The 24,597-nt window shown below is 43.3% G+C and overlaps 1 protein-coding gene and 1 non-coding gene across 2 annotated transcripts in view; one reads left to right on the top strand and one right to left on the bottom strand.

Annotated features, from left to right (window-relative positions):
• Positions 1 to 4,042: 4,042 nt before the first annotated feature.
• The window catches only part of GALNT5 (polypeptide N-acetylgalactosaminyltransferase 5), a 31,800-nt gene continuing 11,245 nt past the window's right edge, over positions 4,043 to 24,597 (bottom strand). The window contains exons 2-10 of the mRNA XM_053407337.1: positions 23,132 to 23,298; positions 21,244 to 21,363; positions 19,685 to 19,820; positions 18,638 to 18,757; positions 17,323 to 17,440; positions 16,174 to 16,497; positions 13,196 to 13,276; positions 11,746 to 11,907; positions 4,043 to 4,418 (exon numbers count right to left, since the gene is read on the bottom strand). Coding sequence (XP_053263312.1) covers positions 4,278 to 4,418; positions 11,746 to 11,907; positions 13,196 to 13,276; positions 16,174 to 16,497; positions 17,323 to 17,440; positions 18,638 to 18,757; positions 19,685 to 19,820; positions 21,244 to 21,363; positions 23,132 to 23,298 — 1,369 coding nt within the window. The 3' untranslated portion in view covers positions 4,043 to 4,277. The remainder of the gene's footprint in view (positions 4,419 to 11,745; positions 11,908 to 13,195; positions 13,277 to 16,173; positions 16,498 to 17,322; positions 17,441 to 18,637; positions 18,758 to 19,684; positions 19,821 to 21,243; positions 21,364 to 23,131; positions 23,299 to 24,597) is intronic.
• TRNAL-GAG (transfer RNA leucine (anticodon GAG)) lies at positions 15,236 to 15,306 on the top strand. The gene has a single exon. It is a non-coding gene; the product is annotated as a tRNA-Leu (tRNA).

The following is a 24,597-nucleotide window of genomic DNA, read 5'->3' as shown; positions in this document are numbered from 1 at the left end:
AAGGATGTGTGTAATTCTGATTTAACTAGAAACGGGGGGGGGGGATCTTATTTTTATTTTTACAAAACCCTCTTTGGGTTAAATATTTGAGAGAAAATTAAAGCATAGCTCATGAAATTTTCCTGATATATTTTTTTTAAAAAAAATTGTTTAGTTTGACACCGCCTCCCCCAAAAAGTGAATTTGCAGATTTTGCTTTTACATAGGAAAGCTGGACCTGTTGAATTTATGTCTGTCATGCAGTTATTAAGACATTGGAACCTCCCTGAGAGAAACATACGCAAACACAAACATAGTGGCAACTGCCATCTGGGCAATCTGGACAAGGTTGTAGTCCTTATGGGTAGCAATGTGATGGTCAGGGTTGCCAAGAATGTTCTCAGTGCAGAGGGTTTTTATGTGTACGTAGCTCTGGTTATGTACTTAATTCATTCTGAAGGTCTGTTCTTAACCTGAAACTGTTCTTAACCTGAAGCACCACTTTAGCTAATGGGGCCTCCTGCTGCCGCCGCGCCGCCGGAGCACAATTTCTGTTCTCATCCTGAAGCAAAGTTCTTAACCCGAGGCACTATTTCTGGGTTAGCAGAGTCTGTAACCTGAAGCGTATGTAACCCGAGGTACCACTGTAATTCAAAAGTTAAAAAATGGGCTTTCTGTATTGGGCTTACCTTAGCAGATTCCAGGCTTATGCGGATTCCACTGCTATTAAAGGAAAACAGTTGACAGATGCAGTGAGACAATGTTTGTAAAAAATTATGTCAGATTTTTAATAAGAATTTCCCATGTGTAAATAACTTTTTTTGTCTGAAATGCATGAAAGCTATGTTTAAAAAACAAACAAAAAAACCACCAGGTGAGCGCATTACTGCTACCTACAGATAAGGGTACAATACGAACGCCAGACAGGAAGGAACTAATTACATATATATTTTAAAACCCACAAATTCTATTATATAAAAGACATCAGCTCACATTTTAAAAATATATATATACAGCTTTTTTTTAATTAAAAAAATTGAATTAAGTCACCACTCTTTTAGTTCATTTATCAATGTGAGTTCATCTCTGAGCTATATACATTGCATAGCACATAGTTAAAATTCACAGTGGACAAGTGCATTCAAAGTCATTGCACAAGGCTTTTTTTTTTCATTGGATGCAAATTGAGGTTCCTTCCTCCCAACCCCCAATAACAAAATCAAGCAAATTAAATTTAACTTTGAGAATGAAACATATACAGGATCCATCATTAAATTACATCTGGATCAAATTTATGACAGTATATAAAATGCTAAAACGACTGGTAGGGTCAGATTTTGGTCACTAATGCACCTCCTTGTGCTGCTCCAGCAATGTAAGAGTAATGTTCAAGTTTCCTTAAGTGGTTAGGTAGTAATTTCCTTGAAGGTCATATAGGCGGAGAGCAAAGAGGAGCACAGCTATGCTGCCTTGCCCTGTTCATTACCATCTTAGTTCAGCTAAGTACTATCCTTTAAATAACAGGGCGCTCCTTACCTTAAGAAGATGGGACTCTTTCATCTCAAGATCGCTTCACACACACACCGAGCTACTGGGAAAGTGGTGCATGGAAGAAGCTTTGGAATGCTCCTTTTCTGAAAAAACCCACAAATGGGTGGATGCTGTTCTGCGTTGCACATGTGACTCTTGGCAATGGGGTGGGAAACGCGGCCCAGTCCAGAGAAAAATTAGCTGAGCTTAAGTTCTACTGGAACAGAAGGAGCAATTGCATTGAAATTTCAGTGGGGATTCAGACTGGATTGAGGCTGGGTGTGCAGCTGAATGAGCTGATGATCAAGCACTAATCACCTCTTTGGAGTGTATTATTAAAGCTGGCAGTGCTAGCCCAGATACTGGGTTGATGGTAGTAGTATGGACAGACAAGTATTACACAGCAGGACATTTCACATCAACACATACTATTCCTGTGTCAAAATAGCAGTGTTTATTCATCTGTGTTTTCCCCTAACCCCTCCCCGCCATACGCTTCCTGCCTTCTTCTGCAATCTAGCAACCAGCGAGTATTGGGTTCCTAGCTTTTTGCACCCATGTTATTGCTTGCAAATACAGCATTTTTATTTTTTAAAAGTTTGAAAATCTATAGCGGAGTGTCTTTCCCACCTTGCAGAACCAAGCAAGTCAAGGCTGTGCAATACTGCAAAACAGGCGACGGCAAGAGGCCTACCTATAAAAGAGTTGTTCTAGCCACAAAATCGGGTCCAATGTAAATGGCGGACGCTCTTTATTCGAAGTCATTTCCATCTGCATCGTTGAAACCATCTGCATCTTTGGAAGTTGCAATGGTTTTCTGTCTGGGGATATCAGGATGGAGGAATGCTTTGGGAACATGTTCTTAGGTTTTGGGTTCCAGGAGCTCGAAATATAATTATGATTTTTAAATATATAGCTTGGCGTGGTTGTTGTTCCTGCAAGAAAAGCCTATTTGGGCAGTGTTCCCCAGTACTCAATGTTGTAGATTTTTGTCTGTGTCGAGAGTCCAGAAGGTTCACCCAATATCCTTTTTTAAAGAATAAGCGAAGCCAGGGTGGACGCGAACGTTTTGCAAATGGCACGAGGGGAAATGCAATGTGACTGTGACATATGGCCACTCCGTGCCTGTTAAATGACAAATGATGGAATGTCAGCGCACAGAATGTAATGAAATTCATGCTCTTGATAAAACATGAGTGTTCAGACAACATCGGTGTAATTTTTATGATGGCAACTACAGGGCAACAATACTGGAGGGTGCTGGGGGGTGGGGGGTGGGGAGGAGAGACTCAGAAAGACAGTTGGGAATGAAGCTGACTGTGAAGTCTGTTAGGCAAATCAATATTTTGGCAGGTTCAGCTTGCCAAACATTGTCAGTGCTGATATGCGATGTCACGGCAACATTATACAGAGGCTCTCTTGGACATAAAACAGACTTGTAAAAGGCTGTAAACATCACGGATGATGAAAGCTCGGCTGTCATCGAAGCTTTTATTGTGAGGTACAGCTTCAGGGCAATGCTCCGAGGCAAAGGACGCTTCTTACTCCAGAGTAGCCCCACCGCTTTTGTGGCTCCTGAAGACTATGGCTGTCTGAAGTTTATGTGGTCCTTCAGCAAGTTATCTTTGAAGGTGCTCAGAGGGAACAGCTCTGAAATAAATGGTTTGAAGGCTCAGGCCCGCAAAGTTACAGAAGCGACTTAACAACGGCGGTCATTCTCCAACAATACCCAAGATAGCCTACATGAGGAGGGAGATGCAGGGCCATGACCCACTGGTCTAAATGCTGACATTCACATGTTCAGTGGAATTTCTCTGAAGGGGCGCATACACAAGACAGCTCCTCAGATCAGAAGGTTCCCAATTACCTCGATCACCTGTGGACACATGGGAACTCTTTTTTGGGCATCCCTCTGAGTACATGGATGTTGGGAATTTGTTTATGAAATGTATCACTTGAGCGCATTGGCTTGCTGGTCAGGGCGAAGTTGCACTTTCCCCCATGCACATAGACTAGATGCGTAAAAAAGGAAGGCACCTGAAAATCCCTACTGTGCACATATGCTGAATTTGTTGCTGGACTGTGCCACTTAGAGCTTATAGACTGTGCATCTGATCTCTCCAATCTGGGCTGTTTTGGCCCGAGTTTGTCCCCAAAGCTTCTTAAAAGTGACAGCAACAGGGCTTGCCCCGTAAGACATTTTCAAACTCCTGCCACCTCCACACACGTAATAAAGTCAGACTTTTGCCACGACCTCAAAGTTGAAACCTGGCAGCCACTACCAATCAAATTTGACAGCTGTCAACTTCTATACTCACAGGCCACACATTTTGGGATGCAGATTTGAGATATATGAATCTCAAGGTTTCCAAAAGATTTTTTGAAATAGGGAGAAGAGTAAAACTTGTGAAGTGGAATCTCCGTAATGCTCCCGTAAAAAAACAAAAACAAACAAACAAACGAGAAATGTAACAGTGCCAAGCAGGTAAACCGTCTAAGGCAGGAAGAAGTTTGGTAATTTTTCCCCTGGTGATTTCCTCCCCTGCCAACGTGCCGGCCGTGTGTCATTAAACTGCATCAAACCAGCCGTGCTCTCGCTCCATCTTCTGATCTGGCCATATGCTTCTTCTAAAGTGTCGGGTTCTGACTGTGGTTTGGGAGGGAGATGGGAGTTTATCGCTCGCTGCTATCAGAAGTTCCACAGCTGCCGCTTTCAAATTCATCGGATTACAAAGCGACTCTTCTGTCCGGTTTGCTCGTCTTCCTCTTCAGGCAGCATAATAATTTCCAAACTGCCACTTCTGATAAAGATTGGAGGAGGAACAAACGCCGGCCCTCAGGGCTTTCTGAGACCGATCCACTTCCAAACATGTGGCCCGAGGAAGGTGTTCTAAGACAATGTGATCCATCTGGAAAGAGAGGGAGAGAGAGAAGGTATGGGCAATGGGCTGCAAGTAGCAAACTGATAAACTGCTATTTAATTTAATTTCACTGCACACAGGTGGTGTAGTGACAATAAAGGTTTATTTATTTTATTTTATTTTTACATGGGACTAGGGAAGGACCTCACTAGCTGCTTCTGCTCAATATGTATTATTGATCCTTCAACAACCAACCGTTGGCTGATACAATCTGGAAGACACCAGCTTGGAGGAGGCTGGTATGCATTTATAAGCTGAATGGGGATGTTGGACAGCGCTCAATATTTCCACCTGTTCTCAAACCGCAACTTGGCTGCACCCTCTGTGCCACATGGCTTTCCAGTTCTTTGAAAATGCAATGAGCAGAACTCTTGCTGCCTGAATGACAATTACCCTGCAAAGGAAATCATCCCAGATGGCATTTGCAGTATAGGATGACTTATGGCAGGAGATCCTGCCTTTCATATCGCATTATGTCTCAGCTGATGAAGTAGACAGAAACATACCATGATGGGAAGTGGATTGGGTAATTTGTTAATTAAATTCAAAGGGCTGGGATACAGAACTGGATTATGAAATCGTGAGAAGTTTTGAAGGGGATCCTATTCTGGTTATTTTGCATTTAGCTATCTTTCATGAGGCAGAGTACCATTATATTGAAGGCTGCTCTAGGCTGAATTTTGAGAAATGCAGGTTAATATTTTGAAGCATCATTTGATCGAAACAGCAAATCGTAAAAAATGAAAATGTATTGTTTGGGGGGGGGGTAGGCGGTAGAAATACTATTATCTTGACATATATGCTATAGCGATTATTCACAATCTGGTGAATGTTGATGTTCACAACGCTGAAAATGCTAGCTGAATTTTAGGATTGCCTAAAAATTAGACAACAGGCATTTGCCCATTTTCCAGACACTTAAACGTGAATGTTGATAGTTACACTTCAGTGGTGTATCTGTGTGTTTTCAGACATTCACAAAATTTACTCTTTTTCTTAGATGACAGTAGTATACCCAGTATCATAGCCTTTGGTTTACACATGCATATGTGATGACTGCAATAACTAACGATGGATTTTCATGTGTGAATCAGCCACTGTATATCTGACATCAGAGACAGAGCTCTTCAGGTAAAACATTCATCAATGAGTCAGTTCACATGTTCAGGTATCAGCCAGTACAGTACTCCAGGATTGGTCAACACATGCTGGTATTATAATGCAATTGCGCTCAGTGTTTTCTCTACCTCTGATCAACTCTACTGGCTGCTCTTTGCAAAGGGCAGGGGATTTTTTTAACTTGATGATGTTGCATCATGTGTCTTTAAACTACACATGACTGGCAAAATGCAGAAGAATACACAAGTCAGCAAGAGCTGTTTGTTCCTTGTTAGGCATAACTTTCATGGTTCATTCTGCCTGCAACCAGGGAAAATTTGTCAATTTGGGTTTCTTGTTTTTCCAGCCTTAAGTTCAGTTTCCCACATTTCTGCATCAGTCTGAGATTTTTTTTAAAGTGCTCACAAAAATATGCCAGCGTTTTTGTTCACGTTTCTCATAACAGACACACATTTGTATATAATTTTGCTCAATACACATTGTTTGCAATTTTTGCTAATATAATGCATTTTAACGTTATTTTCACTAATACCTGCATTTTTAAGCACAGTTTACCCTAACATATGCATCTTTGTGCACATTTTCTGTTGCTGTTGGAGAACTGCATTGCACAATTCAGAGAAGTGCAAATTGCAAAGGATAGCTGCGTTTTGGTTTACGTATTGTTTCAGTAAGTGTGCATCATGGTAGATTCATGCTAAAGTTTCATCCTACTTGTGCCCATGGAGTAGTAGATAAACTTTATTCGCATTAGCCAACGGCCATAGCAACATAAAACAAGCAATATATAAAAATAAAATATATACAAATATAAAAGACAGCAATGGGTAAAATGGGCAATCAAATGGCCAAGATTATCGTTCATATAGTGGCCCTTAATCTCACTGCACCCTCGATAAACCTAGCAACCTTTGCTGTTGTCTGATCATTTTGATCTGTTAAAGAAAGAACAATGTGGCCTGGGATGGTAAGTAAGAGTGGGTAATGATCTCATTCCTCAGATCTTTATAAAGGGGACAGGACAGGAGAACATGAGCCACTGTTTGCAGATTGCCATCTCCACATGGGCAGAGTCGTTTCTCAGTTGGAATCTTTTGATATCTGCCCTCAAGTACAGCAGAGGGCATCACATCCAATCTGGCCAGTGTGAAGGCACACCTGTATTTTGGGATAGTTAATTTATACAAATATGGTGCCAGGGAATCAAACTGAGAAGGGGGGGGGGAGGCATACCAAGGACAAAATTTCTTTATAATGGCCAGATTGTTCTGTTGCTCTAAATCCTTCAGACGCTGTCCAATTAGCCTTTTTGGTTTAATAAAGCCCGTCATGAGAAGCTGATGTGGGTGGAGTCCACAGGATAGGAGTTTTGTGCCCATGGAGTTCTGTGTTTTAGTACAGAGGAAGCTACAGCCATTATCTGAAAGCAGAGACAGCAAGCACTACACTGATCAAAAAGCAAAGTAAACTGCTCTGTGGATTTGTCCAGAGCCGTTTCCTTTTGCTACCTTAGTGCAGAGTAACAAATCATAAAATGGTAATCTTGTTAACGAATTAATGACAAAGGCTCTTTTAGGGGAGGGAAAGCCTATAGTACAATGGACACACTCCACAATACGTTTTTAGCTGGGAAAGTTCTTTTCTATTTGATTTCTATCTAGTCATGAATATGGTTGATTGGGGGAAAAATGATATTATGTCAATATGCCATCTTCAGTACATAGCTGTCTTAGCAATTACGGAATATTCTTGAAGAGCTGACATTTGGTAGAAACCCAGGAAAAATTCCCATCATTTCAATCTTTGGATCTGCTCTCTCAAAAGACCGTTGTTTGTTTTCTGGAAAACGCCCTCTATAGATTCCAAAATGTCTACAGGTTCTATTCACTTCACTACTGTACTTAAGTAAATACAGTGGTACCTCGGGTTACAGACGATTCAGGTTACAGACTCCGCTAACCCAGGAAATAGTACCTCAGGTTAAGAACTTTGCTTCAGGATAAAAACAGAAATTGTGCGGCGGTGGCACAGTGGCAGCGGGAGGCCCCATTAGCTAAAGTGGTGCTTCAGGTTAAGAATGGACCTCCAGAACGAATTAAGTTCTTAACCTGAGGTACCACTGTACAAAGCATTAAGGAACAACCCATTTAAGGAAAACTCGAGGCTAATATATCCTTTAGGAATAGCGCTGTAGTTGTGCCAACAAATGCACACTGGGATGTGACCGTATGCAGGCCACCAAAAGCCCATTCCTGGTTTTTGAGAGTGGAAGGGTTCAAAAAAAAAAGTGCATCAAGTGGCTCTGGTTCTTAGTTTTCACACCTGCATTTAGATTTGCCATCTTCAACTCAGCTCTGTTGCATTGCCTGCTGTTTTGGAAGCCTAGGACCACAAAGCACCATCCACCGTGAAGTTGTCGTGTTCCAATGAAATCAATTTGAGCAGTTCCACCAGTGCTCTTGAACAGCCTCCATTCATTTCACACAAGGATGCCCATGCGGATTGCATAGGCGGTAATGTTTAGGGAAGTTTTAACTGTTTGATTCTATTTTTACTATTCTGTTGGGAGCCGCCCAGTGCGGCTAGAGAAACCCAGCCAGATGGGCGGGGTATAAATAATGAATTATTACTATTACTATTAATGTGATGATAGTGGTGGCAATTTTAAAAACCCAGTTCATGGACCCTCATGCAAGTGCAGCTTAGTGGTTGGAGTGTCGAGCTAGGACCTGGAAGGAAGACCAGGGTTCAAATGAGGTTCACTGGGTGACCTTGACCCAGGCATTGCCTCTTAGCCTAAGCTACGTCACAGGGTTGTTGTGGAGATTACAAGAGGAGGGGAGAATCCTTGGAGGGTCCAACCTCCTTCACTGGAGGTTTTTAAGCAGAGATTGGGTGGCCACCAGTTATGGATGCTTTGGTTGAGATACGTGCATTGCAGGGGGTTGGACTAGATGACCCCTCAGGGTCCCTCTCAACTCTGCGATTCCATTATTCTATGTATGCAGCCTTGAGTTCCTTGGGAGGAGAAGATGGGGTATAAATCAATCAATAAACTCCATGCATTGCTCCTTGTGTATATATATTCAGCTGCCAGATCTGGGCAAACAGCACTGCACCGCACTGGCTCCACCCATGACATTCATGCATTGTACAGGACTTCTGAAAAAGAGCATCCATGCACATACAGCTGTGTGCATATAGAAATGTCATGCAGTAAGTAGCCCTGTACAATCGGGAGTCCTGATCACCTGGGGGTGCCTATGCATGTACAACTGCAGTGTACCTGTTGCAGAACTGGCGAACATAGGAGCTGTATGCTCAAATCCCCCTCTTTGTACTCCAACGTAAGCTGAAATGTACAAATGAGAACACCAAAAGCTTCCAAAAGGTACAGGTTTGCTTCCTGATTACCCCAAAAAACAGGCTGTGCTGTGGCCGATTTTTATTCATTCGGAACAGTGCAGGTACAAGACGAGCCTGCAGAGAACAGCCCTTAGCTTTATAGAAAATAAATCCATCTTTTGGTTTCAAGTGACGGCAGTAACTTCAGGCTCCCACAGGCCCAGCCTGCCCTCCAAAGCTTTCATAAAAAAACTAATCTGATCTTTTACCTTGGCGGATAAAATTGTATGGCTCAAACTTGCTGCTGGCTTAGTTTTGTACAGGTGCAATTGCCCGTATCCAATTGTGCTGAACTGGGTATTACAATTTAGGAGGAGGAGGAGGAAGAAGAAGAAGAAGAAGAAGAAGAAGAAGAAGAAGAAGAAGAAGAAGAAGAAGAAGAAGAAGAAGAAGAAGAAGAAGAAGGGAAACACAACTTTCTATATTGTGGAAGGTCCAATCTGTTTTAAGGCCCAGAGTTCAGAGGTAGATCAAAGAATGTCAGTGCTACCTGACAAGCTATCTGGCAACTTAAATGGCTGGTCATTTTTCATATGCTTTTTCATGTCTTAGCCTAAAAAAGGGAGTATTTTCACTTTTTAGGAGGTTTTGAACCAAGATTGGCAAAGGAGGAACAGATGGAAAGAGTCACAATGTCAGGATCTTGTACAAGATTATCGATCAGCTCCTATAATTGCTATTCTTCCCTTTCAACAGCCCCCACCCAAAAGTCTTGAAAGGACCTGCTAAAAATCAGCTTCTTTCAGATAGGGAAAATCATTTTAATTTACCTTGGTCCTTTTTTTTTTTTTTAAAGCCTTTAGAATTATTTCTAGCAGCAATAGCTGAGGAGGCTGCAAACGATTTTGGTGTTCGTGTTTTAAATACAGCCATTAGATTGATTTTTGCACCAGGACAGTGTAGAGAATCTATTCTTTATCACTGCAAAGTGTTTCTATGATGTATGGATGACACCCTGGAAGGAAGATCTGTGAGAAACTGAAATCACAGTACTTAGTAAGGCAAAGTTGAGGTCTTAAAATAGAAAACTACCCCCAGCACCCAGGGCAGTGTGAGGTTATTGCCTCAGGTGGCGTGGGGAGGGGGGCAGTCCCCCAACCATTTCCCTTGAGTCCCTTAAACTAGCCTATTCTCTAACTTCTAAACTACCCAGCTGCCTCACTTGCAGCAGAGGATGTTGTTCCATTGCCAGTGTTGAAACAAGGGTTCTGCTGATGGAACTGGATTGCAGGGTGGTGGGTTGTGGACACAATACAACACAGGGGGAGACACTGAATCCCACCCATTGAGATCAACATGACTTAAGTTAGTCACTTCAGTGGGACTCCAGCACGACTCACTTATAGTCTGAATCCAACCTGTTATTTTTATAGCCACCTGGTTTCAGACCTTTGCCTCAAGACGTGTGCTGATGTTGCGACCCAAGGAAGCTTTTGGAGAAATCCCACAAATTCATTGGCCTGCATGTATGTCTCAGTGGAGAAACAGGACTTGGGGCTTAAGAAATACACCTGCTCGAAAAAGTTCCAATGATTCCTTCTGTTCTGTCTCTCTCTCTCTTCCACACACTCACAAACAACACACACATATAAAGGTAAAGGTAAAGGACCCCTGGACGGTTAAGTCCAGTCAAAGGTGACTATGCGGTGCTCATCTCACTTTCAGACCAAGGGAGCTAGCGCTTGTCCACAGACAGCTTTCCAGGCCACGTCTGGCACAACGGAACACTGTGACGGAAACTAGAGTGCACAGAGATGCTGTTTAACTTCCCACTGCAGTGGTACCTATTTATCTACTTGCACTGGTGTGCTTTCGAACTGCTAGGTTGGCAGGAGCTGGGACAGAGGAACAGGAGCTCACCCCGTCGTGGGGATTCGAACCGCCGACCTTCTGATTGGCAAGTCCAAGAGGCTCAGTGGTTTAGGCCACAGCACCACCCGCGACCCTGTCTACATTGATTCGTTTGTATGGCCTGGAAGTATGTAAGCTTGCTACATCCTGCGTGGTTGCATGATTAGAGCACAGCTGAGCAACCTGAGGGCCATATGCAGCCCTCAACTTAATTTCATATAGGTGGGGGGGAGCCCAGAGGGAAAATTGCAGGGTGTGGGGGGGGAGAGCTGAAATGAATGGAGTGATCAAAGGAGAGGAGGAAAGCCTCCTGCAAGTGGCAAATCTGGACAACTGACAAAAGCAATCTACACCCCTGCCTGTACCAGGCTACTAGGTGTAGAGGAAGGAGAGAATTGGTGTAAAAAGAGGGTGGGAGGAAAGGGCGTGTCCTGTCCACTTTTGGCTTTAGTCTTTCCCACTGCCGCAATGTGCCACGGTTGATTGACCCTGGTGGACTGTGGCTCTTGACAGCCAACAAGTCTGTCACCTCTGGCTTAAGCGTGTTGGGCTAAGGACCAGGGAAACCCATGTTCTGCCAGAACGCTCACTCACTGCAGCCATCATCTCTCAGCCTAACCTACCTCACAGGGCTGTTGTGAGGAGAGAATGGGTTGATAAAACGGAACTATGTGCACCACCCCGAACCCCTTGGAGGAAGGGAAGGGAAGGATAAACATATGGAAATAACTAAAAAATGCCCTTCGATTCATCAAATATAGCTAAAAGTTAACGCCTGCACAAACCCTTTCTTTACTTGAATGACGAATGCCTCTCACATGCCCCCATACAAATGGAAATGAGAGAAAAGGCTCCCTTTGTTTTGCACCGGTTCCAGTTTGGCCACAGCGAAGGGGGCTGGGAGGGAGGAGGAGGAGCCCTTTGCAAATGCTGCACTTACGAGTTCTGGATGAAAAGCCACCAGTGATTTATGCAACCATTTCAGGCTATTGTTTCGTTTATCGCAAGGGTGCAGGCCCAGTGTCCCTTCCGCATCAGTCACTGCTACACAGGAGTCTCCGTGCTGGATCAATCTCAGCCAAGTATAGTTGAACTTCTGGTTCTGCGCATGGGAAAGAATTAGTAGCAGGCTAAATTTCGGTGGTTGGTTATCACGCTCAATTTCAACCCTGCTTTCAGGTGCCGCTCGGAAGACATTTTTATGCCAACAGGCCTACACAACAGGCGTCCAATATCTGCACTTCCCAGAAACAGTTGAAGACCCTTTTTGTTCAAACAGGCATTTTCAGCTGGATAAATGGGTGTCCACTTGTTAGGACTTTAAACTTATTTTAAATGTATTTGGGTTTTTGTGTGTGTTTTAAACTGTTTTAAATTATTTTACATGTAGATCACCCAGTTTGGAAGGCGATTTGATAAATAAATTTTAGTAATAGTAGTATGCAGCTCCTTAAAATTTTATTCAGTAGCTAGTCATTTTAATGATTGTTCTGTACTGCTTTTATTTTACATGGGGTTTTTTTTACATTGCTGTACACCTCCCTGATGTTTTGTGAGAGGCTGGTATACAAGTATTTTTTTAAAAATAAATGACTAAAATTGGCCTTTCCAGTATGCCCTTGAATCCCTCAGTATGCAAAATGCAGGCAATCTAAAGCAGCTTTCGAAATTCGCCATGCGCCAGGTGCATTTTCCACACACTTGGAACACATCCTGCAGAATTCCATCCATTATATTTTATCTGCACAGTCAGAATGACTTTCAAGAACCAAAAAGTCGTATTGAAAAACACAACTTGCCCCAAAATGGCAACTAGGCGTTCCGTTTTGGTGATGGTAACCCTGGTTTATGGAGTTATTTTGCTGCCTGGCTTATATATCTTCAACTAATTTTAATAATTTTTGATATTGTTGTTACCTGTATTTACGGGTGAAGGGTAGGCATGAAAGCCTGCCTTTGGTTTGGTGGGCGAAAAACGCGTCTCACCCGTGACACTTCGCATTGGTATGAACGGGAAAAGGAACTGGATTGTTTGGAACAACCCATTAGTGCAAAAAGTAGTAACCAACCCCATGAAAATATTACCTATCTTTTATGCTTCCTGGAAGCTGCAGGAAATGGAGTGGGGATAATCTGCCAGTGCCACTGGTTTGTGACTTCACTGGAGACTGGGCTACAGATTCCACTCCATCATCTGTGCCTCCGGTTAAGTATAAAGGGCCTTCTTGCATCTCCCGATAGTGAGGGAAGCCTCACTATGAGCCCAGAACAAAGACTGTGCCCAGTATTAGCCTCCCAAGTTGAAATTTCAAAAAGGGCATTAAAGCAAAGCAACCATATTGGGCCTCCAAGATGAAAAAATGCAACAGGAAGGCAATAAACAGTCTTACCTTGTTATTAACGTCACATGTTTCAAAGGCCAGGCTAGATGTATTCACAGTGACGCATTTAGCCAGTGCTATGTTAATGATCTAAAATAAACAAGCAGATTGAAGCAAAAGTTAGAAATGTGATGTCAAGGTGGGCGTAAAGACCCTGAAGAAGGAATGTAGCAATTTTTTTTAAAAAAACCCCAATTCATTGTCTAAAGGTGGGCAATAGCCACTAGAGCTCCTCCACCCCATTTCTGACATTTGATGGGTATTTCGTAAGTTGAAACATAGTCACTGAAGGTGATCAATCAGATTGGGCTCACTTTTAATTAGTTGGCCTGAGCATCTGAGGCTATTTTGACAGGTGTGTGACAGCTAACAGGGAAAGAAAAAGAAAATGTAAAAGATGGCCTTCTCTTTTAACAACTTGGCAGCGCTTGTTTATTAAATTGTTAGCTGTCTTTGTTATCTCATTAAAAAGTTTAGGTGGCATGCAAATTGTTTCTAATCAGTTTCAAATTCTTGTGTTTCTGGACAGCCCTAAAATCAACCCTTTTTTCTGTTTTGGAAGTATGAAAACTTTCATTCTACTGTTTCAAATGCTGTAATTCAGGTTTGTTTTCAGGCTGGAGGGAGCAACGATGACTTATCTCTATTTGCTGCAGCCCCCTATCAGCAGACCTAAGCCAGGGACAGGTAAAAAGAGCAATTCTCCACAGCTGACCTTATGCAGTCAATTGGGTTACCCAACCCATCGTAATAGCAATCTTCCATCTTGAGATTACCTTGCCAAAGCAAGACTAATTTGGAGTTTTAAACAAAAATCTTCTGGGTTAATGATGTGCACTGTAATTTGTTAATGCAAAGGTCAACAAAATAAATATAAATAAGTGGCTAAGCCCTCCTGCTGTCACCAGATCTCAGTTTGTTAATGGATTGGGGGGATGAGTGACTGATTGCATTTTGCAATTTTTACGGCCGTGTACTAAGTGGCCTATCAAGGATCTCTTTCCAACTCTCTCATCACAACACCTTCTCTCGCCCAGGGTCAGGGATGGGGAACCTGAAGCCTTCCAGATATTTGCTGGACTACAGCTCCCAGTATCCCAGACCACGGGTCATGAAGCCTAGGGCTTGGAGTGCAGCAACATCTGGGAGCCCACAGGTTCCCAATTTCTCCCCATGATGGCATAGAGCACGGCATTCTCTCACTTTCTCTGTACACCTATTGGCCCTGTAGAAACAAGGAAAGGTCAGAGTTTTTGTGATGGCCAGGTACAGAAAACCTCCTGCAACATCACAGGTCTATGTCTTCTGTCATGGAATGAAAGGAGGGGACACGACAGGGGCAGAAGGAACACTGTGCAAATATGCATAAGGTGCAAAGCAGGAGTGGGGAATCTTTGACCCCGATAAAACTACAACTCCCATCAGCACCAGCAATGCACTTTTCATGCCCTCTCTCCTAATTACAGCTTATAAATTAGCATTGAAATTGGATGGTGGGCATGGAAAGTTCATCAGGATGCCATATCACTGCTTTACGGAAGAAAATTTTGGGTTTGGGATAAGGTACCAAAATGCCAATTTTATTCCAGAAACTGGAGGAAAATGGGATTCTACTGCACTCTAGTGGCTGCAAACAAGAAGTCTGAGATCTGAGAGGAAGTTGAGCCTCGGTGATTTGAGTTAGGAATGTAAGAAGAAGAAGAAAAACAAACCAAACTAAGATCTTTTAAGCACCAATACTCTAGGGCAAATATCTAAAATATCAACAACTCTTCTTTAGCTGCTAATCGTTACTGCAGGGGCTACCGACACTAGGCTGCTCCCGACATCTTCCCTTGGCTTCACCCAAAGCTCCTCCTCCCTGACAGATTCCAGTGCTTTAAATGGGCACAGCTACATCTCAGCTACAGCAGCTGAATAGAACCTTCGTCTTCAGAGGTCTCTGAAAAACTAGGTGCTGGGGACAAACAGCAGGGTCCAATGCCCTGCTCAAAAGCTTCTCAGAAGCATTTGGGTGGTTACTAGTGAATGCAGAATTCTGGACCAGATGCCTTAGCTCAGTTGGTTAGAGCGTAGTGCTGAGAACGCCATGGTTGCAGGTTCGATCCCCGCATGGGGCAGCTGCGTATTCCTGCAATGCAGGGAGTTGAACTAGATGATCCTCAGGATCCCTTCCAACTCTACAATTCTAAGATAAGTGAGTAGCTTCAGCTCACAAACCAAGCCCAAGGCAGAGAGGTGGGGTCTGGGCCCCAAGGTAAATGGTACCCCTGCCCGTATGGGCCAGTTGTGTCCGACTCTAGGGTTGTACGCCCATCTCACTTAAGAGGCCGGGGGCCAGCGCTGTCCGGAGACACTTCTGGGTCATATGGCCAGCATGACGAAGCTGCTCTGGCGAGCCAGCACCAGCGCAGCACACGGAAACGCCGTTTACCTTCCCGCTAGGTAAGCGGTACCTATTTATCTACTTGCACTTAAGGGTGCTTTCGAACTGCTAGGTGGGCAGGAGCTGGGACCGAAAGACGGGAGCTCACCCCGCCGTGGGGATTCGAACCGCCAACCATGCGATTGGCAAGCCCTAGGCACTGAGGTTTTACCCACAGCGCCACCCGTGTCCCTCTGGGCCCCAAACATCAACCCATTTAATATATTGCAACACATGCAAAATCCACCAGGATCTTTCCCCTCACATTAATTCCCCACTCATCCTTTGGACATGAGTTCATCTCCTTAGATCCTCTGATCCTCCAGATGTTGTTCGATTCCATCTCTCTCCAGCTTTAGTCAACGTTGCCCATGGTCAGGGATGACGCCGCTGTAGTCCAACAACATCTGGAGGGCCAGATGTTCCTCAGCTCTGGGCTACCAAACACTGGGCGAAATCCATCGCAGGCAAATATCACACAAAAGACATAAAATTTTAGACAATGATGTGTCAAGTTGACATTAGCCCAAGGGGCACACTGGAGTTGGGAAATTGAACATACCAGCCCACTAGCTTTCACAAGGGGAGCTTCTAAATCAGGGTAGACGTTCTCCAGGTACCATTTGAAGCTTTTGCACTGAAGCCGCTTCCTCAGTTCTCTCTGCTGAGTCAAATTCCCGACGTCCAGGTTCTTTTGGATGAGGTGATAACCATGTCCATAGAAGAGATCTTTGTATTCATCCAGCCAAACCTCTGCAACTCGGGCCAAATTCCGCTCCACCGTGGTAAGGCGGTCCTTAGGGAAGGAGTACGGGTTGTCATTCCTGAAAATGTGGCCCACTCTGGAACACGGGGCGATTTCTATTTCCCCTCCACACATCCAAACCTGGTGAAAAAGAGGTAGGATAACACTTCATGAGGCAGCTACTGGCCAGTGGATTCTGTCGTGTAATATGCCTTCGGGTGCATCTGGATAGGGAAGGTTTAGAACAACTTGCTGTTGGTAATTATGTAAGGGGACTCCATAGCACACCAGCTCAGTTCAGACAGCATGCCTAACCATAGTTTACAGTAAATGTGGCTTAAGATCCCAAACCACAGTTGGAGCTTCTGTATGTGGTCTGTTTTTGTTTTATATCTGCTCAGCACTACAGTCTCCAGTTGCAATGGCCTTCAGAGGCACAACAATGGCTGTTAACAATGGTTTGTCAATTCAGACGTCACACCAATGAGAGATAGCACAAATCATGGCTTGCAAATCCATTTCCCATTCTAATTTGCCACTGGATCACAACCCATGATCTTATCAGTTCACACAAAACATTAACCATGTTGAATGTTCCTTAACCACCGTTTCATATGTGGTATCTGACATGAGCCATTGTATTATTTAGTGCTTTTTGCCTAGGATTTTATTTTAATCTATTGCATGAAAGCTATATTTTGTTAAAGGTGCATACATCTTACAAAGCACCCTCAAGTTTAAAATGTGATTGCTGGGGGGACGTGACGGAATAATATGTAAATATAACAGATACAATATACTGCTTGCCCCGATGCAGTCATTTTTGACCATTTATTTCTACTAAGGAGCATCTGAAACCATCTATATATGCAGGACTGCTACTGTGATATGACCATTAATGTGATTATGAATGTGATTCAAATAAATTGGGGTGGGGGGAATACTGTTACAGTTAATGCAACATACCTTGAATGAGATCTCCATGTTTTCACCTCCCCAAACATCAAGGCCAGGATCATATGCCCCAAGTTCAAAAAAGTACTTCTTATCAATAGAAAATAACCCACCTGCCATCACAGGACACCTAGTAATTGAAACATAATTTAGGATTATACATTGTGCTTTAAAAGAAAATACAGATTTTGCTACCACATGAATTTTAGGGGACGCAGGTGGCGCTGTGGGTTAAACCACAGAGCCTAGGGCTTGCCGATCAGAAAGTCAGCAGTTCGAATCCCTGCAACTGGGTGAGCTCCCATTGCTCGGTCCCTTCTCCTGCCAACCTAGCAGTTCGAAAGCATGTCAAAGTGCAAGTAGATAAATAGGTACTGCTCCGGCGGGAAGGTAAACGGTGTTTCCATGCACTGCTCTGGTTCGCCAGAAGCAGCTTAGTCATGCTGACCACATGACCTGGAAGCTGTACGCCGGCTCCCTCGGCCAGTAAAGCGAGATGAGCGCCGCAACCCCAGAGTCGGCCACGACTGGACCTAATTGTCAGGGGTCCCTTTACCTTTACCACATGAATTTTAACAATGCTCCATGTGCTTACATCAGAGTTCCCTTTATGACTTCCAGGATGAATTAGATCTGCTCGTCCCCACTCACAAAAACTTAACAGCAGGCTCTGCCATTGTTTATAAACTCTAAAATATAATCTTTTTATATGATGGAAGTCTTGAATTTGGTGTAGATGGCTTGCCTTGCAAATGCAGTTCGGGTGCAATTGCATGTAGCCAAACATAGCATTAGGTTCCTTGCACAGGTGGTAGTTTTAACATGTTTATAATCTGACATCTCCCTATTTGTATGATGCATACTTTAAATAAATCAGGGGTAGCCAATGTGGGGCTCTCCAGATGTTGATGGACTATGACTCCTATCATCCCTGAACACCCTGGCTATGCTGGAGAGTTGCAGTTCAACAACATCTGGAGGTACCATGTTGGCCTTCCTGCTTTCCTATTCCAGGAAATTGTGGCCGAACTAAAGCTTCAAGCATCCCTGACCGTGTTGGCTATGGGCTGATGGGAGTTGGGACTCCAACAACTCTGGTCTAGAGGCCCAGTGTTTACCCAACCTTGTTCTTTGTATGGGATCCTCATAGCTGAACTCACTGTGTTTTAATGATGCTAGTTTGCACTCAGGAAAGAGTAGGGTTGCACACCCAACAAATGTTACCTATGTTTTGCAAACCTGAGTAATATATGCCTTTCTCCCAACTTGTGGGTTTAGTGCTTAAGGAGCAATTCTGTCAACAAAAGCGTTAACAGCATAAACTTACCTAATTATATCGGTGTCCTTAATCCCATTTTTCAAGATGACATCTGGAGGAATGGGCTTCCATCCAAAATTCATTGGCCATGTAAAAACACCACGCTGAAAGCTGTCCACGGTCATGTAGCTAAGGAATGGAAGTCATAACAGGAATTAACTTCAGAAACAAAAGCTGTGTCTGAAAAGGGTAACTGTAACTTGAATGATATACTTTTAAAGGGGAGGGGCTGTTAATGGATCCCATGGGTAACATTAAAACACATACTCTCACAAAATCATGAGCTTTTTAAACATGCGGTGAAATGTATAACATCCTTTAAAAATAGTTTTTTAATTCTTGGTGTAACATCTTTTCCTGTTTGCAATTTATTTTTGAAACTGTCACAACCAGAAGATGCTGAAGAAGATAAAAGGTAGAAAGGATTGGTTCCAAAACGTAGAAGGGGAACCTGTGGTCTTCCAGATGTTGTTGGACTGGCACTGGCCATGTTGGCTAAGGGTGATGGGAACTGGAATCTAACAACATCTGTAAGGCTACAGGTTCCCCATCCCTGCCAAGAAAAATGATCCATGTGATCCATTAATAGTCCACATGGATCATTAATAGACTATGAAGAATTGGACAGGAAGGATTCGAAACCTCCAGGATCAGAGATTCTCAGAGGACTGGAGTAAATATATGAATTATTTGAAAAGCAATTGTAATCCACAGATCACGCTAGTAGGATTGCAAGAAGTTTTGTAAGGAGGACTATGCAAAATATTGCAGAGAAAACTATGATAAGAATTATTAGTGATGGAGTATTAAATGTAATACTGAAAATAATGAAATGCAGTTTACGTGAGAAAGACTGGAAAATCTTCAGATGCAGTTGATGGAAGTCCAAAACATTGTATAAGATAAGAAAGTATGTTGTATGATTTTTGGAAATTATTTGTAGAAATCAATAAAAATATTTAAAAGAAAGAAAAATGATCCACGTGAATAAGTATTTTCCCCTGTGCATGGATTACCAAGGCGGGACCAGAACAAATATGGAGGCATCAAAATTACCTCATATCTTTGTCACTGATGACTTCAATTACAGGACAGGCCACTTTCTTCCTATTCAAACGGATTCTGTCCAGGAGCGGCTCCAGCCATCCTACGTTGCATTCCACATGAGAATCTAAGAATGTCAATACGTCACCTAGAGAAGAAAATAAAAAGGAGCTAATTTCATTGCAGAAGGTGAAATGGAACAACTCTGGAAAGTTCTCACTCCAGGGATAGGGAACCTGCAGCCTTCCGGACAATGCAGCAGTCCAACTCCCATAAGCCCCAGGTACCCTAAGTGAATGGCTCAAAAATATGGGAATTGTAGGCCAGCACACTCTGAAAGCCCACAGGCTCCTCATCCATCGTACTTGATAGCCTCTTGTGAAAACATTGCTGGGTGTGTGTCTGTGATAATAGTTTCTTGGTGTCCTATTGAAGAAAGAGATCTAGGGGAACATCCACACACAACCAGCGAGGACAATGCCCAACTCACTGTTTCTCAGCTTAAGTAAGAGTGCTTCCATGCAGCAGTTTTTTGTGGGCTTGGTGCTGCTCATGCACACAAGTTTTGTGTAGCATCAACATGATGTCACCCTCATCACAATGACATCCTACTCACCCTCCCATTTTATCTGGGTTTTCCCCTTTTTTACTTAAAAGATTTTCACACAGAAACAGCAAAGGGGAAATAACAGTCAACCAGTGCAGACAATAGTGAGATGGATGGACCAATGATGTGACTCAGTATAACATATCTTAAAATGTTGCTATTCCACATCACCTGGAGAAACCTGTGTTTACATTGGGATGCACCCAGGACCCCCTTCTCCCAATGCACCTTGTTTTCCCTCAGTGAAATCTTCACATATCCCAGTTGTATTGTCTGTAGTGGTTTCATGACTCCTTGTAGGCTAAGATCACCTGTGTGACTGATTCAGCAAGCACTGTCCTCATTTTCAGTTAGTCTTGTTTGCCCCCTTCCCCCATGTCATCATCAGGGAACAATAATCTCTGTGATTTTAAAATGTTTTTACATTAACCTGTTCATGACCTGATTTCCAGTTGATACCAGAAAGGGGGAATGCTGAAAGCACCAAATAAAGATTTTTTTAAAAAATGAATGTTCTCACAGTTAAAGAGGTTTTCAGGAAATGTTTTTAAAACATATTTCAACTCACTATTTTTTTTGGGGGGGGCCGAAAGGAAGAGAATATTTGGTGCCACCTTTGTAGTACTACTGAATCTACATGGCTGGTGGGGGGAAATATCTGCCTTCTATTATTCTGATTTTAGTGCACGTTTTAAAATTGTTTGACGATCAGGCATAGTCCAGTGAAGGTGAAGTATGCCTACATCCCAATGAATTAAAGCTATATTCTTACGCACACTTTTCTGGGAGAGAGCCCCATTTAGCAGAATGGCACTTAACTTCTGATTGGACCCATTCAGTTCCACTGATGTCAGTGCAATGAGTCAAATTTCCACTGGATTGCTTCCAGTGACTTCTGTCTTTTTTAAAACAACAACAGCAAATAACAAACTGCACTTTGATGATAAAATGCAACTCTTCTTACCTTTGGCAATCTCTGCTCCTGCTAGTCTAGCTCGTATTAAACCATGCCTTTCCTTGAGATGAAGGATCCGGACTTTGGGAAACTGGGCCATGTACTGGTCTAGTTTGTCCTTGAGGTATGCTAAAACAGAACAGAAGAGAAGCAAGGAAATGGACCATAGATTCGTGCCTATGAGCAAGAAATAAAGAGGAACCAACCAGCCCCCAGCCACTGCCACTTGTTCAGACTGTTGCAGGAGAGACACTGGAAAACAAACATTGGTTCCCTTCTTCTGACAGCCATGACAGGGACGGTGGACCCCCTTCCCCTGGCTCCCCACCCAACACTCACTTGCTGCCATGTTACCTTCATTACATATGAATTGTCGCCTCCCAAAAATACTTTGCTTTTTCAGCACTAATTGACACATTTCTTTCCTTTCAATAATCCTCCCAAAGTTAACATCTCTTAAGCTGCATCCATAGTGCAACTACATAGCGGTTTCTCTCAAGCTGAGTGGAGAAGTGATAACTCACGTAAGATTTCAACTGAACGTTACAAGAAACATTTTAACATTAAGAAGAGTTTGACACCAGAACAATTATCAGAGGGGTGGGACTGGGGCTCCTCCTCACCGGAGGTCTTCCAAGAAGACTGGTCACCCATCTGCTGGGATGCTCTAGCTATGGATTCCTTGCATTGAGTAAGAGCATTGGATTGAGTGATGGACTTGCCATAAGGCCCCAGTAAGAGGTAGAATCAAATCTATGATCATCAGAAGAAACCACCCCACAGAACAGTGGGTCCCTGGTCTGTCCTCTTTTAGGCCAAATATACTTTCAGGATAAGGGATGTGGGTGGTGCTGTGGTCTAAACCTCAGAGCCTAGGGCTTGAAGATCAGAAGGTTGGCAGTTCGAATCCCCGTGACGGGGTGAGCTCCCGTTGCTTGGTCCCTGCTCCTGCCAACCTAGCAGTTCAGAAGCATGTCAAACTGCAAGTAGATAAATAGGTACCGCTCCGGCGGGAAGGTAAACGGCGTTTCCGTGCGCTGCTCTGGTTTGCCAGAAGCGGCTTAGTCATGCTAGCCACATGACCCGGAAGCTGTACGCTGGCTCCCTCGGCCAATAAAGCGAGATGAGCACCACAACCCCAGAGTCGTATGCAACTGGACCTAATGGTCAGAGGTCCTTACTTTCAGGATACTCGTACTGTCGTACCTTGGATCTCAAACACCTTGGCTCCTAAACAAATCAGCTCCCAGATGATCGAATCCTGGAAGTGAATGTTCTGGTTTTTATACATTATTTTGGAAGCCGAACGTCCAACAGGGCTTCCGCGGCTTCCGATTGGCTGCAGGAACTTTGCTTTGGTTTCCAAACATTTTGAAAGTTGAATGGACTTCCGGAATGGATTCCGTTCAACTTCCAATGTACAACTGTATTCTAATTGCCTATATATATATATATATATATATATATATATATATATATATATATAAAAAAACAAAATGTCATCTATAGGAACCACACCAAAAAAAACAAAACCAGTTTGAGCTCACAAGGAAATGTAAGGCAACAGAATTTCACTAGAATATCACAACAACCACTTGTATTAAGTTACATTTGTTTTATTGTTTTTATCTTGGTATTTAGTGATAGTTTCACACATATTTGTTTTTTCATTGGGTTTGTGTATTTTAGTCACGGTTTATATATAATTGGACTGGTTTGAGTTTTGTTTTGTTCTTTGGGATTTTTTTGAGCCAATTTTCTAAATAAATAAACAAATGGCAACCTTAAAAACAAAACAAAACAAAACAAAAAACCCAACAGCATTTTTAAAAGAGCAAAACGGCTCGGAAAACAGGACACTCAGTAAGCCGAAACACACTGGGAAACACCAACCAACCTTTTGTGCTGAAGTCATCCACCAGAATAACCTCTTTAATAAACTGAGGAGGGGAGCGGTTGAGGACACTGTGAACAGAGCGCAAGAGAGTGGACCACACTTCATCAACAAAGCATATGATGATGCTGGTGGTGGGAAGGTTGTTGTGGACAAGAAGATCTCTACATCTGTAGCAAACAGAAACAGGCATAAATGGCACTGAAGCAGCGCACACACATGAGTAAAAGCACATGCAAAAAAGAATGGAGGGTTGGCGTTTCTAACAAGTTGCCATAAAACATTTTACCTCAAGATTGCCTCACCCTTTATATACTCGGTCGATCACTGTGCTCAGCAGAAGGGGGTCTCTTGCAGACTCTGCCTTACCAGGAAGTCCATTCCATATGATATATAAACAGGGCCTTTAGCGTGGTTGCACCTACCTTTTGGAATCCCCTCCTCCCATTCCGTAATAGACAGCTGCTGCCTCTGCTCTCTTTTTGGAGCCTACTGACTGCCTTCCTCTTTCAACAAAGCCTTTATCACAGCCTGCATCTGCACTGGAACTATTTCCCACTGTTTTTATGTATGGAAAATGTTTGTAATTGTTTTCTGCTTCTCTTATTTTACAGTTGTAACTGTTTTTTCGATTGTGTATGTTTTTTTTTTTTTGTTTCAACCTGCCCTGGCAACCCATGATAAAATCCAAATAAATGCTTGTGATGTTTTCAACCAAAAGGAACGAAAGGAACCAAGGAGCAAATTTCCATGTAGCACTATGATGCTGGTCAGCACCGACATCAGGGGTTGAGCAGGCAAGAGAGGAAGTGGTTGTACTTCAATAAAAATTCAACATCAATAAAAATAGATTATGTTAATGAGTCTCCTTTTATCACCACCATCACCATTATCACCTAGACCAGTGGTACCCAATTAGCCACCGTATTTTTCGCTCTATAAGACGCACTTTCCCCCTCCTCAAAAGTAAGGGGAAATGTGTGTGCGTCTTATGGAGCGAACGCAGGCTGCGCAGCTTTTGCTGAAGCCAGGAGAGCAAGAGGGATCGGTGCGCATCGATCCCTCTTGCTCTCCTGGCTTCAGGGATAGCCGCCTGAAGCCTCCTGAGCGCAGTGGGAGCGCTCCCACTGTGCTTAGGAGGCTTCGCATTGCTTTCGCTGAAGCCGGGAGAGCAAGAGGGATCGGTGCGCACCGATCCCTCTTGCTCTCCTGGCTTCACTTCACTGGAGAGGCGCTGCACAGCTTTCCCTCTCTGCGCAGCGCCCCTTCAGCGAAGCGGGAGAAAAAATGGAAGGGGCTCCGCTTCTCCTGCCGCTTCGCTGAAGGGGCGCTGCGCAGAAAGGGAGTGAATATTTTTTTTCCTCCTCTAAAACTAGGTGCATCTTATGGCTGGGTGCGTCTTATAGAGCGAAAAATACGTTAAGTACTGCAGACCCCCTGTTTTTCAAAAGCCAAGCTATGTAGCCCCT

This window comes from Podarcis raffonei, chromosome 1 (assembly GCF_027172205.1).
Source record: "Podarcis raffonei isolate rPodRaf1 chromosome 1, rPodRaf1.pri, whole genome shotgun sequence".
Taxonomy (NCBI): Eukaryota; Metazoa; Chordata; class Lepidosauria; order Squamata; family Lacertidae; genus Podarcis; species Podarcis raffonei.
Note: the sequence above shows the minus strand (reverse complement) of the source record. Positions and strands in the feature narration are given on the sequence as shown.